General features: G+C 33.6%; 1 protein-coding gene across 2 annotated transcripts; it reads left to right on the forward strand.

Annotated features, from left to right (window-relative positions):
• Positions 1-7,990: 7,990 nt before the first annotated feature.
• Positions 7,991-14,769, forward strand: LOC143251518 (tumor protein p63-regulated gene 1-like protein). 2 transcript variants are annotated; one of them, XM_076502793.1, is made up of 3 exons: positions 7,991-8,339; positions 10,422-10,537; positions 14,658-14,769. In XM_076502793.1, exons 1-3 carry the CDS (start codon positions 8,129-8,131, stop codon positions 14,751-14,753), a joined length of 423 nt encoding a protein of 140 aa, XP_076358908.1. In that variant the 5' UTR covers positions 7,991-8,128; the 3' UTR covers positions 14,754-14,769. The 2 variants fall into 2 exon arrangements, with proteins under 2 accessions (XP_076358908.1, XP_076358907.1); XM_076502792.1 differs by having other exon boundaries at positions 7,999-8,339; positions 10,419-10,537.
• The last annotated feature ends 5,558 nt before the right edge of the window (positions 14,770-20,327 follow it).

Below are 20,327 nucleotides of genomic sequence, written 5' to 3' on the forward strand. Positions count from 1 at the left end.
GCTACTAATCACCCAGTGCAACTGTTCCAGTTATCAGCTTTCTTCAGTCCACTTAGCTTTTCTTCTGAAAGCTCTTGTAGCGAACCCTCTCCTGTTGCAATTAATTCTCAATTGCCTGAGGAGAGTGAGGTGCTGGTGAAACATGTACCAGTGGAGTATTTTCTTAATGTTTCTAACTGTTTACACATATGTTCCATTTCAACTGATTCATCCCATATTGTTAACATGCCCTCTGTCGTTCCTGGTAGGAAGTCTCGCATACCTATTTCGGTACCTCTGCTCCTGTCTTCTGCCTCTAGCGTTGCTTACCAACTGAATCGTCCTTCTCGGGCTGTTGGGGGCCCTTTACCAGCTGGCGTGACTGTCAGTGTGCTGTTGCTTGGTGTGAGTAGCATTACGTGTGTTTTGTCAACAGCTAAGCCCTCTGTCACTGTCAGGCAACAGCGTTTATGATGGACGTATACCTTCTATTTTGATAATAGGGCTCTCTTGTTTAACTCTTTGTACATTTGCCAAGCAGTGGTATGTTGTTTCATTGTATTTCATAATACATGTGATTGTGTATTCACTGTATTTCATAATACACGTGATTGTGTATTCACTGTATTTCATAACACTTGTGATTGTGTATTCACTGTATTTCATAATACTTGTGATTGTGTATTCACTGTATTTCATAATACATGTGATTGTGTATTCACTGTATTTCGTAACACTTGTGATTGTGTATTCACTGTATTTCATAATACTTGTGATTGTGTATTCACTGTATTTCATAATACATGTGATTGTGTATTCACTGTATTTCATAATACATGTGATTGTGTATTCACTGTATTTCATAACACTTGCGATTGTGTATTCACTGTATTTCATAATACATGTGATTGTGTATTCACTGTATTTCATAACACTTGTGATTGTGTATTCACTGTATTTCATAATACTCGTGATTGTGTATTCACTGTATTTCATAATACATGTGATTGTGTATTCACTGTATTTCATAACACTTGTGATTGTGTATTCACTGTATTTCATAATACATGTGATTGTGTATTCACTGTATTTCATAATACATGTGATTGTGTATTCACTGTATTTCATAACACATGTGATTGTGTATTCACTGTATTTCATAATACATGTGATTGTGTATTCACTGTATTTCATAATACATGTGATTGTGTATTCACTGTATTTCATAACACTCGTGATTGTGTATTCACTGTATTTCATAATACATGTGATTGTGTATTCACTGTATTTCATAATACATGTGATTGTGTATTCACTGTATTTCATAATACATGTGATTGTGTATTCACTGTATTTCATAACACTCGTGATTGTGTATTCACTGTATTTCATAATACATGTGATTGTGTATTCACTGTATTTCATAACACTCGTGATTGTGTATTCACTGTATTTCATAACACTCGTGATTGTGTATTCACTGTATTTCATAATACATGTGATTGTGTATTCACTGTATTTCATAATACACGTGATTGTGTATTCACTGTATTTCATAACACTCGTGATTGTGTATTCACTGTATTTCATAATACATGTGATTGTGTATTTACTGTATTTCATAACACTCGTGATTGTGTATTCACTGTATTTCATAATACATGTGATTGTGTATTCACTGTATTTCATAATACATGTGATTGTGTATTCACTGTATTTCATAATACATGTGCTTGTGTATTCACTGTATTTCATAATACATGTGATTATGTATTCACTGTATTTCATAATGACTTCTTGTGTCATCTTCTAACATTTTTATTTCTGAGCCTATTTCTTTGATTTGTTAAAGCGGATCATTTGGTTATAATTGTAAAGATAGTGTTATCCCATATCAACTTTGTTTTTCACTAATTGTGTATTGTGATAATAAAATTTCAAAACTGTATGATACTTCCTTGTTTAGGATCTGTATAATACTTTCCTTATACATTTCTCTGATCCTAACATATCATCAATTGCATGCACATACACTAACCTGCCATGAAGTTGGAAGTCGTGGGCGCTGGAAACACCCCATTAACATTGTTCAACTGCACTGGGACACTTGTACCATCCTGGAGAAACCATTTCAACTTCACTGTCTTCTGATTTAATGCAAAATTACATTAACTATAAGGCTGTACTACAAGTGTAATAACTGTGGTTTCATATAAAGAAAACGTTTAGAAGTTCGATTACCTCTCAATAGATGGGGACAGTATTGAACTATTTAACAAACGACAACTTTCCTTTAAAACACAAGAAAAATAAGAATGTTTACAATATGCAACTTTATATTTACTTTAAAAATGAATTCCTCGACATCATGAATTATCATTGTTGCAAATATTTTTCATTATTCATATAGAATATTCAGTCTTCTACTAAGTAGAGCTCAGCATTCCTTTATGATCACTGTCAGTGCTATCCTTACCTGATAATAAAACATTATTTGAATAAAACATATTTGCAGGGCTTGGTCCAATAATTTATCAATTAAATACTCTAACCAGTTTGCCAACACCTCCTTTTTACTGGTGTATGTATTTATTTTCTGATTAGTAACTCCAAACCCCAAGTTACTGTATGCGAATACAATTGACGACCACCTGTCAGGGTTCCAGCAGTTAACAGGAAAGACATCCGTCACAAGGATACTAAATTACTCATACACCTTGAGCACCAAGCTCTGCCCGACTGAAACTATGAAAGAAATATCACTATATATGTATTGTTTTGATAATAAATAAACTGGTTTTCATAAACTGAGACACCAATCTTTCACTTGCATAAATATTTCAGTTGTTTGATACATTTAATATTAAGTTAGATAATTCCTTATTTATTCACGTATTTTTAGCGAAATTGTTTTGTCAGATACCTTGTTTGCAAGTCCCAAACCGTCGTTGTGTAAATACATCATGTTCTTCCATCTAACGACGACAAATGTAACTATTATAAAACATCCAAATAATACTGCTGGGTAATGGTTTTTCCTCTTTATTATTTTACTAGAAAGACACGTGTAGTAGAAAGATAGAATAACATTACTGCTATATTTTAATTAAGTTGGTATATTCTCTTTGAGAAAAAAAATTTTATTGGTACTTTCAAAAGATATAACACAGAAAAATGATATTATATTCCCTTATCATATCAGGGGGGGAAACATTTTGTGCGTTTTTTAAATTACCATTTAGAGATTGTAAATACCAATGTTTGTTTTGAATAATATAAAAATAATGTCGTTTTTAATTTTTGTCTTGAAAGTATGAAACTAATAAAACATAAGTTGGCTAAAAGAAGAGCTGTGTGTGGATTTACAATTAATGACTGTCAATGAACCTTTAAATAAAAAGTAACAAATACAATATTAATACTTTAAATAGAAAAGTGAGTGGGAAATTGTGGCACTAACAGTACTTTTTCATGTAAAGTTTACTAAATTAAACTCACAAGTTTCATGTTGACACTTTTGCATAATTAAATAATTAAACACAAAGAAAACTTTTGTTTATTATGTTTTATTCAAATTTAAAAATACAAGGTCTTTTTCAAAAGCTGGAACCCCCAAAGAAATTGTAGACTGTTGAATAATACACGTAAAGACTGATCGTTCCTTTCTTCGGTTAGTAAAGTTTCACAGTGAGGTCACAAATTTTCAAAATAATTAAGATGTTTTATTCACAAGTTCAACTACAAAGAATATTTAAATCACCTGTCAAAGTACGAAAAGCGTTCAGATCTAAAGACCTACAACCTAACCCTGCGTATTCTAGGATCGTATATAAATACACAGGTGGTAGCTGTAATGCCCTTACATTGGGAAAAATACATACACCAATTACAACTGCGAACATATTGGGGTAACAAGCAGAACTGGTAAAAAACTATGAAATCCACCAGACTTCGCATTTCAAACAACAACCACTCCATCTTGATTATGAATTTCAAAGTCATCTCATCTGGATAATCAAATATTGAACTTTTAATTGAAGGAAGTTTATCCATTATAAATAAACCCCAAACATTAAATAACAACACAGTTTCAATACACTTAAGTACTTTCTTAATAACTTGTATCATATTATTACAATTGTTGTCATATCTTATTATTTCTTGTTTATTTGTTTGTCTTTCAATTTACTCTATCCTTTTATTCTGTATTTAATTACCTTTTATAAAATGTTTTAACCTTATAAATTTTTGTACCTAATATTTTACCCTGTTCAATATAGCTTGTTGAAAATGGATTGCAGATATTTTTTAATAGATTGTTTGACTTGAAGGCGGAAGACTTTCGAAGCGTCGTCCTGTACACTTGTGTGTCCACAACATCCAGTTGCTGTCCATTCCACAAAGTTTTATCGTGGATTACAGATGTTCCGAAATGTTCAGGGATTAAATGTTGCTACTGTCGTTCTTTCGTTCATCAATAAAATTCGATTTTCGTCGAATGAATTTGTTGCTAAAATTAAAGTTACAGTAATTGGACCTCCCTATTTTATCATGTCATCCTAAGGGGCCCGGCATGGCCTCGCGCGTTAAGGCGTGCGCTTGGTAATCTGAGGGTCGCGGGTTCGCGCCCGAATCGCGCTAAACATGCCCTCCCAGCCGTGGGGGCGTTATAATGTTACGGTCAATCCCACTATTCGTTGGTAAAAGAGTAGCCCAAGAGTTGGCGGTGATGACTAGCTGCCTTCCCTCTAGTCTTACACTGCAAAATTAGGGACGGCTAGCACAGATAGCCCTCGAGTAGCTTTGTGCGAAATTCAGAAACAAACAAAGTCATCCTAAGTTTTATTTATTGTTAGTAAACATTGTAATAGTTCTGTACCTTGGGTTTTTGCCATGGGTTAGTAAACAGATATATTTGTTTGGTTTTTATATAGTTAAGTAGATAAAAATAGCACAGTTAAGAATGCCTCACTACGATTAGTGTATGTTTATTGAGTTATTTATATTTTCAGACCGTTAGTCCTGTTTACACCATTGACTCTAATCTAACTTAGGCAGACATTTTGGAGATTTAAAGTAACAAAAGGGTTTAATAATCTAGAATATCAAGATATGTTTAAGGAAACGATTAAATTAGAGTGAGTTGTTCAAGGAACTTCTACATAGACATCAGGAAATCGATGGTGTTATGATAAGTTTTCCACGTCAAAGACAGATTTCAGGAAGTACTTTAAGCTGCGAAAGACTTATTGTGCTGCTGTTGCTATGAGACAGGTTGCAGCAGACGATAATGATGTCACTAGTATATACGTCAGTGATTACGTGATTTTACCACACCTGAAGAAAGAAACAGTTGAAAACAAATGACAGATGCTGTGAAATACTTACTTAAAATAACCACATCAAGGATCAAGCATAAATGGCAGTTGGTCAGATTTTACATTAAACTCTTGACCAACAAGAAACTGGTCGAAAATAATTTCTCGGGAGATGTCAGTGGCATCAATGATGTATGGAGAAGTGTCATTTTTACTTGATGGTATTTATCAATTGCATAATTGATTGTTTATAGTTTCCCTACAAAAAAAGTTTAAAATATCTATAATTAAAGCCTCCCAGAGAGAAAGCGATAAGTCTTCGGACTTAAGACACTAATATTCTCAGTTCCATTACGTGTGGTGAAAACAGCAGATAGCATAACGTGGCTTTTTTCTAAAATAAACAATATATGATTAAATACCTGGTTATGATGCATAACAATGCTCAACAAATTTCAAATAAACAGTAGATGCTATTTATACTGTCATAGAAATTAATTTTTTTTGTTCACAGCATATGATTTCTATTTTCATAATTTTCTCTCAATGCAATTGACAGTACAATAAAACACTTTGATCTAGATATGTATGTGGCTTATTTGTGTGTTGTCGAATGATAAAAAGTGCTGTGGTTTTTTGTTTTTTTTTTTAATTTCGCGCAAAGCTATACGAGGGTTATCTGCGCAAAAGTGTTGTGTCTTAACACCCAAAGAAAACTCACTTATGTTGTTTTAAATGTTGTAACCTATAAAGCTGTGTTGTGTTGAATGTCATAATTCACGAATCTATGTTGTTTTAAATATTAAAATTTATAAACCTATGTTAAGATCTCAGAACAACTAAAACTTTGTGCAATTTTGAGCTTAACTTCGGAGAAACAAACAAACAATATTATTTTATTGGCCTAAATACATTTATGCGAGCTAAAATTGAAACCGACAATGTGAACATTGTACATGTTCTTCCTGTCATTGTTTACATCCACATTTCATAGTTCGTTATTCCTTCGATACGTGAACTGACGACGTATATAAAATTATCTGTATTTATATTTTTTACTTGTTGGTTAGGGGGCGTTCTACTCGCAATCTGTTGTCCCTCGCTGGGACAGCGGTAAGTCTACTGATTTACAACGTTGATATCATGGGTTGGATTTACCTCGGTAGACACAGCAAATAGCCCAATGTAGCTTTGCTAAAAGAAAAACTAACTAATGCAAATTTATTAGTAGGAAAACTGCTAAAGTTATCTACTACTTTCGATAAATTTAAAATACTGACAAGACGTAAAATATCTTACTAACTATCACCAGGGCTTGTTCCCTCATATGTCTGTTTTAAATTTCGCGCGAAGCTACATGAGGACTATCTGTACTAGCCGTCCCTAATTTGCCAGCGTAAGACTAGAGGAAAGGCACCCCCCGCCAACTTTAGGGCTACTCTTTTACCAACGAATTGGGCCTGGCATGGCCGAGCGCGTAAGGCGTGCGACTCGTAATCCGAGGGTCGCGGGTTCGCGCCCGCGTCGCGCTACACACGCTCGCCCTCCCAGCCGTGGGGGTGTATAATGTGACGGTCAATCCCACTATTCGTTGGTAAAAGAGTAGCCCAAGAGTTGGCGGTGGGTGGTGATGACTAGCTGCCTTCCCTCTAGTCTTACACTGCTAAATTAGGGACGGCTAGCACAGATAGCCCTCGAGTAGCTTTGTGCGAAATTCCAAAAAAAAAAAACCCCAACGAATTGACTGTCATATTATAACGCTCTCATGGCTGAAAGGACGAGCATGTTCGGTATGATGGGGAATCGAACCCGCGACCCTCAGATTATGAGATGAGTGCCCTCACCACCTGACCATTCCAGGCTCGCTTTAAAGGAACAGTGTTTTAACCAAAACACAACGTGGTTCTGCGTGTTTTGCACCTTAATCCAAACAGTTTTATCTATTTAAGCCTTATTCGTCTTATAACTAATATTAAAACACAATCAATTTGAAAGTATTTGTGCTTTATACTTTGTAAATAATTCAAAAATTATTATTTATACTGGTGAGAGTGGGTCAACTCGTTCATTAGGGAAGTCTGATATATTTTTTAAATAATACTTTAATACAAATAATAATAAATTGGAAATAAAATGTTATTGTAGCTCATGAAATTGATATCATTTAAAATTAAAGTTATTTTGTCTGTATTACCTATTCTACCAGTACTTAGTAAACTTACTCTTAACTATTCATAGAATTGCTCTAAGTTTTATTTCAAGTATAAACGCTCAGCGCATTGTTTTATCACGTCTGGACTGATTTCATCTTTAACTTGGAGGTCAAACCCTTTCCGCTGACCTGTTTAACTACATCCGAGGTCCCGTAGATTATTTTACTCTAAATTCAATTGGAGGATAGGTTCGTAAAGATCTTGATGAATAGTAAAATCGGTCATACCCGCGACCCACGCTTGGCACTGCTGGAGTACAAAATTATAGCTAATAAAAGGAGGGGAAAAAGTCTCAACAGATCAATTTAACTCTAGTCCTACGTAATGGAATTTCAGGTATTGCGACTGTTGAGCATTATCTCTTGTATTGTATGACTGTAGTATGATAACAGTCTTGAAAGCTCTAGTAGTTATATTCTGCCCATCTCCGATCGCTACGTTGTAGTTATAGGTGGCGCTAAATTATTTGAGTTACCGTTTTATTACAGTGGAAATTTAGGAAGTACGTTGCGGTACTGAATACCAATAGCAACAGTGACGTATGGTTAGTTGTTCTAGTCGTTCGTTCTTAGTCTTAACAGTTGGAAAGAAAAGGCTTAGTTTGTTTTGAAAACGGTAATGTCAGAATTCAAGGATATTGGATTAAACGACCCTGAAAACAAACGTGCGCTTAGTGCTAATAGCGATATGGATAAATTAACAGATGATTTCCAAGACGCAGATTTTAAGGGCGGGACCCTTTCACTTTCGCAAGACCAAGACTTACTAACTAATACATCTTCGATGTCTAATCCAAGCAGTGTGGCTAGTACTACGCCTTTAGCTGCAGGTGAGGTCGAAGTACAATATTAAGAGTTTTAAAAATATTTTAGACTTCATGATGAAGTGATCGCTTAAAAAAAACAACAACAACAAATATTTAGAATATGTAGATTTCTATTAGTACTACTAGGTTAGAAATAAAATTGAATTTCCTTTTTTAAGTGAACCATTTTAAATTCTCTAAACCTATGAACTCTAATTACAGTACAAACGTATGAGAGGTTTTAAATTGATTTAACATTTACGATTCATTGTATGTTTATCATGCCGTATGTTAGTTTAGCCTGAATTAAGGCTTGAAGGTTTCTAACTTTTTTTTTTTTTTTTTTACAAGTGACAATGTTTTGCAGTTTCGTATAAAGTAACCTAAAATTGGGGACATCACACTTAGTTACATATCACCACAATAAATAACAAAAAAGGACAAAATTTTTTTAATCTATTGGTTGTACAACAGCATTACTTAACGTGGGTTACATGGGGCTGATTAGAATAGTAGTTTTAAACTTCAGAAATTTTTATGATTGGAAGAAACCAGTAAATGATATAAGATGATTCCCAGGAGAAAAAACAACAACAAAAAAACTTTGTTTTTCTGAGTAACTTCTTTTAAACTAACTATGCTATTAAGCCTACTTTTATTACTATTAAAAAAATCAAAGGATGGAACATCATTTTTTGAAGTTATAATTTAGCTATAAATGTGAACATTCAAGTTTACTGAGAATTTCAGCCTGTTCTTGTGAGTCACTGGTTTGAATAGTGTTTCATTTGGATTACATCTTCAGAAATAATACTTCCATTAGCAGTGTAAATTACCAAAAGTTTCTAGAAACTGGCTTTTATTTTATTTCTTTAAGTTAGACACTTCAACATGCAAGTGCACACACACACTGCTTACTTAAGAACTCTGCTAAAGTATCATGAGAACTGAGGCTTACCACTTTTGATATGCTCTAATGTAATAGATAACCATAATTGATTTTACGTCATTGCTGGTGGTGATTTGTGTATTTCATAACAAAATAATTTGCTATTACAACTTTCAGTTTAAAGAATTGGATAAAATCACATCCTCTGTGGGGGGGGGGGGGAAAGTAAACAGTGGGATTAATTGTAACATGCATGGTATTCTAGTTATATTTTCTATGTGATTTTATATTTTATTAGAATTACTGTATCTAACAAAATCGTGGATTGACAAGCACTTTGCTTGGTACATGCAGTTTAAATAAAATACAACATGGTATTTCTCTATGTTCACAGTTTAACATTAGTTTTAGATACTTCCATAATATTTCGCTATGTAATTCGTACAGTTAGGATCTATACAAAGTGATAGAATTCTTGGTTTCAGTGCTGTTATATTAGGACAAATAAAAGCTAAATCCAGAAAAAATAATTTGCATACTTGTCAGGTAAAATAACTTGTATTAATTTAGTGTTTTGTAAAATTGGTTTTAAGTAAGTGGTTATTGTTTATTCTAGTAATGGGGCCAGAGATTATACTAAATATTACTGTTAATTGTTTTAGAATTAAAAAAAAAGATTAAAATAATTGTTAATATAGCTATTTAAAGTTGACCAGTTAATGCAATTTTGAAAATAAATAAAACTGTTTTGTTTACTAAACAATAACACTAGAGTATTGAGTTAAAGAATCAAATGTTTTAGTGTTTTCAAATCTTTCTGCAGACAATGAAATATGTCATTTTGAAAGTGAACAAAACATTGAACGTGATACCAGAAACTATGGAAAGTTACTTGCATGATTCTAGAGGTTGTTGAATGAAACTGATTTAAAGACATAGAAATGTCCACACAGACGTTATCTTCTCTAGTATAATAAATATAAATATTCGAAACACCACTTGGTTTGAAATATCATATTTTATTTATATTTTTTAATTTTAGTAGGTTGTTAGCACTGTTGCAGGTTTGAAACTGTTCCGAAGTAAACCTAATTAAAATTAATACATTTAAATACATGATTTTTTAATATATATATATGTATAAAGCCCAACTTTCTGTTGTTACAAAGATTCAAGTTTCTTATCAATATTTTGATTCTGTGAATTTCTCATAGAAGATTCAGCTAATGCTAATATCAATGGACAAACAAACTTGAGGAATGTTCCAGTTCGACCGCACCCTTCAAGTCGATTGGTAACAGAAGAAGACCTTAGAACATTCTTTGCAGTGAGGGTATGTTTATTTTGATTAGTGTTACAATCATTCCAGTTAAAAGAAAATTGACGGCCAAAAGATTTTACTCTCTGTCGGTCCCAGCAGTTTACGTATCTCATGATGAATAGAAACCCACTTGGAGTAAAAATGTATTCTAAAGATAACTGGTATGGGTGTTAAAACTTTAAAGTCACAACAATGTTTTGACCTTCCTTAGGTCATCCTCGGGTTAAGGACAGTTTGCAACTGGCTGTTGCTGGGCATACGTCTTAGGGATGAGTGTAAACGGGTACGGAATTGTAAAGGACGTTGTAGTTTGATGTTAGGTTTTTAATTAGTATAGTATGTGTTCCTTTATATATTGGTTTAATGAATTTGTGTGTAAGTAGAGCTTTGATTTTGTTTGTATTAGTTTCCCTACCTAGTATGTTGGTGTCTTCTAGTTATGTTATACTTGTTTGATTTGCAGTATTCAAAAATTATTTTCATCAACTTTTTGTTATCTAAAATTAAAAGTTTTTAATTAAATCTTAGTTACTTTTATTTAAATAATTATATAAATAACAATATTGGACTTGCATTAGAATGAAACCTGTTTCAGTAACTTGTACTGGAGAGCATATTTCCTTCATCTTAGTTTTTCTATGTACTATGTTGGTTCTCCAGAAGATCAGTAATGTTTTTATCAGATATCCACTTCAGAACACAAAAAATAGTAAAGTAGAACATCTTAAAAGTACTATTATTTAAATGAACTGCCCTCTGGTAGCACAGAAGTCAGCAGACTTAAAGCATTAGATATCCAAGGTCCAACTTGGTGGATTGTTCATCAGATATGTTAATATCTTCTGTACTGTCTGACATAATGAAATGACTTCACTTTCATGGCTCAAGACTTCCATTTCTGCCACATTAATGGATTGTAGAGGTCTGGTTTTGTCACATGTGATAACTGCCAGTCTGTTGAGCTTCTGGAAGTGATATGTCTATATACTCCAACTGAAAGTTATGCAGGCCAGGTACACAGATTGTCTTCCTTGTAAGACTGCCAGGCAGGTGTTCTGTTCTTTCTATGAAAAGAGAATGTTATGTAGGAATTATAAATACAACTTGTAGTACTCTTGAAAAGTTTGGATCCCATCAGTCCATCTGTGATGCGTAACAAATGGATTGTTTATCTAGATCATTATTTTTATTTTATTATTATTATTGAAAACAAATCCTAAAAGCATTTTGTTCTAATATGAACCCTAAACAAAAATTCATCCTAAATGAAATTCATACCAAAACTGCCCAGTGATAGCTCAGAGCTAAAAATACAGGATTTTTTGACTTCTGGTATGCAGAGCATGATAGCTTATTGTGTAGCTTTGTGCTTAACAGCAACCAACCAAACAACCTAATACAATCCTACAAAGACATTTTGAGTGATTTTATTTTTTACAACATAACATGGTAAAAAGGTAGCTGTTATCATAAATCTTTGTTTATCACATCTTGTTAATGAACGTATAATACATCATAATTAGATTTCTTGACCCTCAACACTGTTTCAACACCAGTTGTGTCTTGTTAGTGACCCTAGAATACTTTTATAGTAATAATCACATTTCTCCCCCTCAACACTGTTTAAACACCAGTTGTGTCTTGTTAGTGACCTTAGAATACTTTTATAGTAATAATCACATTTCTCCCCCTCAACACTGTTTTAACACCAGTTGTGTCTTGTTAGTGACCCTAGAATACTCTTATAGTAATAATCACATTTCTCCCCCTCAACACTGTTTTAACACCAGTTGTGTCTTGTTAGTGACCCTAGAATACTTTTATAGTAATAATCACATTTCTCCCTCAACACTGTTTTAACACCAGTTGTGTCTTGTTAGTGACCCTAGAATACTTTTATAGTAATAATCACATTTCTTCCCCTCAACACTGTTTTAACACCAGTTGTGTTTTGTCAGTGACCCTAGAATACTTTTATAGTAATAATCACATTTCTCCTCCTCACACTGTTTTAACACCAGTTGTGTCTTGTTAGTGACCCTAGAATACTTTTATAGTAATAATCACATTTCTCCCCCTCAACACTGTTTTAACACCAGTTTTGTCTTGTTTGTGACCCTAGAATACTTCTATAGTAATAATCACATTTCTCCCCCTCAACACTGTTTTAACACCAGTTGTGTCTTGTTAGTGACCCTAGAATACTTTTATAGTAATACTCACATTTCTTCCCCTCAACACTGTTTTAACACCAGTTGTCTTGTTAGTGACCCTAGAATACTTTTATAGTAATAATCACATTTCTCCCCCTCAACACTGTTTAAACACCAGTTGTGTCTTGTTAGTGACCTTAGAATACTTTTATAGTAATAATCACATTTCTCCCCCTCAACACTGTTTTAACACCAGTTGTGTCTTGTTAGTGACCCTAGAATACTCTTATAGTAATAATCACATTTCTCCCCCTCAACACTGTTTTAACACCAGTTGTGTCTTGTTAGTGACCCTAGAATACTTTTATAGTAATAATCACATTTCTCCCCTCAACACTGTTTTAACACCAGTTGTGTCTTGTTAGTGACCCTAGAATACTTTTATAGTAATAATCACATTTCTCCCCCTCAACACTGTTTAAACACCAGTTGTGTCTTGTTAGTGACCTTAGAATACTTTTATAGTAATAATCACATTTCTCCCCCTCAACACTGTTTTAACACCAGTTGTGTCTTGTTAGTGACCCTAGAATACTCTTATAGTAATAATCACATTTCTCCCCCTCAACACTGTTTTAACACCAGTTGTGTCTTGTTAGTGACCCTAGAATACTTTTATAGTAATAATCACATTTCTCCCCTCAACACTGTTTTAACACCAGTTGTGTCTTGTTAGTGACCCTAGAATACTTTTATAGTAATAATCACATTTCTTCCCCTCAACACTGTTTTAACACCAGTTGTGTTTTGTCAGTGACCCTAGAATACTTTTATAGTAATAATCACATTTCTCCTCCTCACACTGTTTTAACACCAGTTGTGTCTTGTTAGTGACCCTAGAATACTTTTATAGTAATAATCACATTTCTCCCCCTCAACACTGTTTTAACACCAGTTTTGTCTTGTTTGTGACCCTAGAATACTTCTATAGTAATAATCACATTTCTCCCCCTCAACACTGTTTTAACACCAGTTGTGTCTTGTTAGTGACCCTAGAATACTTTTATAGTAATACTCACATTTCTTCCCCTCAACACTGTTTTAACACCAGTTGTCTTGTTAGTGACCCTAGAATACTTTTATAGTAATAATCACATTTCTCCCCTTCAACACTGTTTTAACACCAGTTGTGTCTTGTTAGTGACCCTAGAATACTTTTATAGTAATAATCACAATTCTTCCCCTCAACAATTTTTTAACACCAGTTGTCTTGTTAGTGACCCTAGAATACTTTTATAGTAATAATCACATTTCTCCCCCTCAACACTGTTTTAACACCAGTTGTGTCTTGTTAGTGACCCTAGAATACTTTTATAGTAATAATCACAATTCTCCCCCTCAACACTATTTTAACACCAGTTGTCTTGTTAGTGACCCTAGAATACTTTTATAGTAATAATCACATTTCTCCCCCTCAACACTATTTTAACACCAGTTGTGTCTTGTTAGTGACCCTAGAATACTTTTATAGTAATAATCACATTTCTCCCCCTCGACACTGTTTTAACACCAGTTGTGTCTTGTTAGTGACCCTAGAATACTTTTATAGTAATAATCACATTTCTCCCCCTCAACACTGTTTTAACACCAGTTGTGTCTTGTTAGTGACCCTAGAATACTTTTATAGTACTAATCACATTTCTCCCCCTCAACACTATTTAGATGACAATTGTGCCTTTCTGTGACTTGCAGAACCTGAGATAGGGACTTCTGACCATGGACATGACCCATTTTAAATTTGGGTGTCCTGCATTTGTACCATAGACCCAGGAAAATTCAGAAAGGCTCCTAATCAAAAATTGATTACTAGGACTTGAACAGGCTATTAGATAACTTTTGTGTTTTTTGTTTTTTCAGTCTGTAATCCTTTTTGTCATACATAATATATGTTTACATGAGTTTGCTGTATGTTCAAATAGGATGGAGCTCTAGAAAATGCCGCTGAGCGTTGCCGTCCTGTTGTTTTGGAGAATATTGATGGTGAACTAAGAGGGGTGTGGCTACTCACTGAGTAAGTTGTTGTATGGAATGTTTTCTCTGTTTAGAACAAATATTTCAAAGATTCTGTAATTGAGACAACACATGAATAAAACATCTGAAATCAGTTTGAGTTAAAACTTGCATAAAATATTACTATGGTAAATATATGACTAAGATATGTCCAAAATAATGTGATTATAGTTAAAAACTAAAAGATAAAGTAGTTTTCACTCTTGGACACCATTTCAGAACTTAACAAACAAGTGAATTTCTCTGAAACTGGTGTAACTCTATGATAAATGAAATGACAAATTGGACTTTACAGATTTTTTTAGTTACTTAAACAGCTAGTCTGGCTGAATAATTCACAGGAACAAATTTATCACATCAGACTTGAAATTCCTACATAAATATAAGTTTAATGTGTGAAAAGATATCCAATACATTGCAAATTCTGTAATTTTTTGTATACTCTGTTCTCTGTATTATCCTTTACTGTGGAACAGCTAGACTTGTTATCTGATTTAATTGTAACTTACTCTGGGAATGACCATTCAGTGAGTTAAGTAATTTTCATTAAATTTTAAAACATGAGAATAAGTGGTGAAGAAGTGAGAACATTAAGAACAAAGAATAATGTATAGTTATTTGGTGAGCTACTAATATTCTTAATTGTTGTTAAAAATAAATCTGATAGGCTTACACATTTTTTTTCTTTACAAAAACAGTGGATTGTTGCATTTTGAAATAAAGTAAGAGCAGTATTTTGTTTTTTCAACCCTTTCAACACAGGCTCGGTATAATATACGCTAGTTCATTTACACATTTGTGCACATTAAGTATTTACATTATAACTTTTGATGCAGTATGTGTATCAATCACAAAATTTGTTAGACTTTTCATAAAGATGGCATGTCTTTTTAAACAAAAAAATCAGGTTTTTCGATGAAGTATTTTTACTAAAGGTTTGTGGAAAATCAAGTCCATTTCATTATTAGTTGAAGTGCAGAGTGATTTTAATGTTATGATTAAAAATCTGTTCATTCAACAGATCTCAAATATTATTGATGTAATATCTAAAAGCTTCTGAATATATTTCAAATATTTGTAATGAGTTTATATTTTGTCTGTTATTTCTCTACCCTAACTATGTGGGTGTCAATTTGACAGACCCTGTAACCAAAATAAACTAAAATTGAAATTAAATTTTTCTTCCAATAATGGCAACATAATATACAGGGTTTGAAATTTTCTATTTAAAGCCAGATATGTCCATTAAAAAATCAAGTTTGACCAGCACTTTCCCATCTATCACTGGACATCACGACCAGTGGTCATATTCCTAACATATCGGATACAAATACATCGTCCCCTCAAAAATAAGTGAGGCAAAAGCTGTGTATGCACAGCCCAAAGGTTTTGGTTAAAAGTATATTCTATAATGAGTGGAAAATAACTTACAAAATTTAAGATTTAATTTAAGACAAAAAAATCAAATTTTAAAAAACGGTTATGAACACTCGCAAAATGCACTTTTTAGGTCACCTTGTCTGTGCCATCCCAGATAGTCATGTGATTGCCAAACATTCATGATGATCTAACCATGGTGTCTAACAGTAAAAAAACAGGAAAGTCTCATGATCTATTTCAGTTTGGCTTCACGAGCAAGACTAATGAATCAGAAGACGATACTATAGAACCTCGAGTGAAAAAACCCAAGCTTGTTGACCCAAGCACAAGTGCTAAAGCAAGTACTGGCGCTAAGCCGAATCATCGTTTCCAGGATGAATGGAATAGAGGCCGACCATGGGTTGAGTATAACAACACTACCAGACTGATGTTTTGCTCAATTTGTCAGGAATATGACCAAAGTAGTGGAAGGCAGAAGAACACCTTCATAACAGGATCTTCCAACCTGAGAGCAAGTACTGTTAAGCAGCATGAAAACAGTTGTGCCCACAGTCTAAGTTGTCAAGTTAAGACAGCAAAAGAAACACCTGATTTAACTCCCATGATGAAAGAATTGAGCAAACTTAACCAGACTGAGAAAGATTGTTTGCTTGTGCTGTTCAGGACTGCCCTTTATATGGCTTTGAATGCCAAACCATTCAGCAATTTTCAAGAGTTTCTGTTGCTGCAGGAGCACAACTTTGGTATGAACTTAACAGAACATTATGCCAATGACAAACAAGCAGTTATCTATACGAAGTATATTACAGAAACAATTAGAATTGATGTCAGATCTTGTCTGCACACCTCATTATTCTTTGGCATTATGACTGACGGTTCAACAGACACTGCCAATATCGAGCAGGAGATAGTCTATGTAAGATACTTAGACAGTGACTGTTACCCAGTAACTCACTTCCTGTGTCTGCAGTCAGTTGAGAAGGCTGATTCTGAACACTTGCTACAGGCACTTAGTTCAGGTAAAGGTTTCTTAATTACCTGGGATGAGAATTTTCTGGATTTATCCCGAATTTCTAATTAAGAAAAATTAAAATGGACAATATTTCATGTACATTTGTGTTTTAATTCAGGTTTATATAGTCATTCCATTATTACTATACATCAGTGAAAACTCAAGAATTTTTCAATTGATTTAAACCAAGAAGAACCATGTATTTACCACTGACAGAATTGGAGCTTAACCTAGCGTAATAGTTAATGGAGCAATTGAATTTTCCAAAGTACAAATTTACATTTTTACAGAAAGTAACTAATATTGGGTACTAATTTTTTGTACTTGCAGCATTGTCCATAAATGGCAAGTTTCCCAACTGGCTTGAATCAATCATATGCCTGACAGCTGATGGGGCAGCTGTCAATTTTGGCACAAATAAAGGACTTTTCAACAGATTGAAGGTGCAAAAACCTTATTTGATATGGATCCACTGTGTTAGTCACAGATTGAACTTTCAGTTAAGAAGACCATCAAGGACATCCCTTACCTTGATAGTATCCAAACATTTTTAGAAAACCTATGGAAGTTTAATGACAATTTGCCACAGAACTGAGCTGGCCTCAAAGAAGCTGGTAAAGCCAACAAAAAGGACTGGAACCCGGTGGGTGGCCTACAAAGAGTGCACTCTGGAGTCAGTTTCTCATAACTGGCCAGCTTTAGCAGAGCATTTGTATCAAGTAAAGCTGCATGACAAAGGGGAACGTGGACAGAAAGCTGCAGGATTATACAGTACTTTGACAAGCCTTAAATTCATTCTGTACGTGGACATACTCTTGGCAGTTCTGCCCGTTTTGACATCTCTTAGTCTCAAAATGCAAGACAATTCTGCTACTGTGAACATTGTTTCTGACAAACTTGCTGTTTGCAAAGAGAAGCTGAGAAATCTGAATCATGTTGAGAGATCCCAGAAAATTGTTAAAGAGCTCACAACATGTGAACAAACTGGCAAGTGGTTACTTAAAAGAAAGGTGATTGCTATTAGTGGTCAGACAAGGGCCAGAGGCTCAAAAAAGTGCCACAAAAGAGATTGTTCTTCAATCCGTGGCTGAAGAAACTGCCATCTTCATAGGTAAAATTGTCCCATGTCTGAATGAGAGATTTGAAGAATTTGATAAGGATTTTATTGGTGCCTTTCAAATTTTTGAACCAAGCAACTGGCCTAAAAGCAAGGAAGCATTGTCATCTTATGGCCATAATGAACTCCAGACACTATTGGACCACTTTGGTGCTCTGCTAGAAGCTAAGGGTTTCAACATTGCAGCTGATATTTGCCAAGCTGACTTACACGAGAGACTGCTCAAAGCCACAAGATTTGCCAAATCAGAAGAGTCCTTGGCTAGTAGTGCAAGTGGATTGTGGGCCCACATGTTAAATCAAATTACTGTTGAGGACGGTAAACCTTTCTCTGGATCAACAGTGTTGGCCTTGATATGCCTCATGCAGGTGATTTCAGTGTCATCTGCTGAACCAGAATGTGGATTTTCCCAGATGGCAGTTATTAAGGATGACTAGCAGTCCAAACTAATAACTGATTCTCTTAATGACTTGATGACAATAAAACTAGCTGAGAATAAGACCTGCGATTTTGCAAGCACAGAATTACTGTGCAAGTCTGTAGAATCCTGGTGGAAGGACAGTAAAAAACCAGACGATTTGTGAGTCTACATCAGTTGACTCACACATGTAGAGACAATAGAGATACTGAGTCTACATCAGTTGATGTCTTAGTGCTGGATGACTAAATCTACCAGTTTGATTGATGGGTCATTTTTAATGGATACAAGGCTTGTTGCCACTTGCTTTGAAATAATGTTTCAGTGTTATAAATAAAATGATTCTGTTTTATGTAATAATTGTCTCTACGTGATTTCTTGTTTTCGGTAATGTCCGGTGAAAATTTTGAGGTGTCCTGCTAAAATTTTAAATGTCCGACAAGCTTCACTGTTTAGCAGGACGTGTCCTGCTGAAAATTTAGAATATTTCTACTCCTGTTATAATATGAAAGTACAAATGTTTAGTCTTAATAGCTTAAGTCTAATAGCATTACATATTTATTATTTTTTATTATATTGACCTTCCAGTCATGCATGGCTAATATTACATGACTTGCATTGATTTGTTGCACATACACTTATATTTCCTCGTGATCCAATAATATAAAAATTGACCTATAGTCTTTACAAAGCAGCCCTGTCTTGACTGTTTTAGTGGACTAGTATTTTGTAACATACAATCACATTTCAATTATTATACATTTATACATGTACATAGATTATTACTATTTAGTAATAAATTATTAAACTTATTTTTCTTAAAATATAGAATAGTAACTACAGTAAAGCAAGCAATTACCTCTTTAGGCCATAACCTTTGAACTCTGTTACTGCTTGACGTAGGTTGTAAGCCTCTTAAAATTTCACACATGAAGGATATGAATTTTTTTTTAGGTTTTATATATACAGTTGAATAACCAAAAAATTGTAAATTGGTGTATTGATATTATAGAATTTCATTATAATTTATCAAGCTTAGTAATTTAATTGTGTTTAAGTCTTAAAAATATGTGAAATTTCTAGCAGATTAATGACACAACCTTTCTTGTTAAACTCTTGGTTAAAAAAAGGTTAACCTTTTAACTTTTTATTTTATATTCTAGCTTGTCAATATTGGTAATTTTCATTGCAAATTTATACAAAACTGTAGACTTAGATGTTTGTTGAAATACTAATTTGAACCAGTGCTGCATTCAACATACCACGTAACTCAGAACTCGCAGAAATCAATACTCAAAATGTTTTATTTTAATATTTACTTTTAAATTAAGAAATTAACTAATGTATAATAATAAAATTTGAATTACAACTTACAAGTTGATACCAAACTTACTGACATAAATTCATAAAATAGTTCAATAAAATTTTGAATAGAACTCAACAAATGTGATGACATGGCCTTTGACCCATGACCCATCAAGATAGGTTAAATGAAAAATTTGTGATCACCCATTCATTGCACTTCTGATTAAATATTATACCAAATTGTACAACTTGAGTCAGTTTGAATTGTTTCTCAGACACTTCTGAACATGTTTTAGATTTAAAATGTGTAGAAATTTATGTAACTTAATAGTAGAAAGTTTCATAAG

This window comes from Tachypleus tridentatus, chromosome 6 (assembly GCF_004210375.1).
Source record: "Tachypleus tridentatus isolate NWPU-2018 chromosome 6, ASM421037v1, whole genome shotgun sequence".
NCBI lineage: Eukaryota > Metazoa > Arthropoda > Merostomata > Xiphosura > Limulidae > Tachypleus > Tachypleus tridentatus.

Coding starts and splice junctions, on each gene's coding strand:
- LOC143251518 (XM_076502792.1), top strand. CDS start 8,129: ATGTCAGAATTCAAGGATATTGGATTAAACGACCCTGAAAACAAACGT. Junction 8,340..10,418: donor TACTACGCCTTTAGCTGCAG/GTGAGGTCGAAG, acceptor AATTTCTCATAG/AAGATTCAGCTAATGCTAAT. Junction 10,538..14,657: donor GAACATTCTTTGCAGTGAGG/GTATGTTTATTT, acceptor ATGTTCAAATAG/GATGGAGCTCTAGAAAATGC.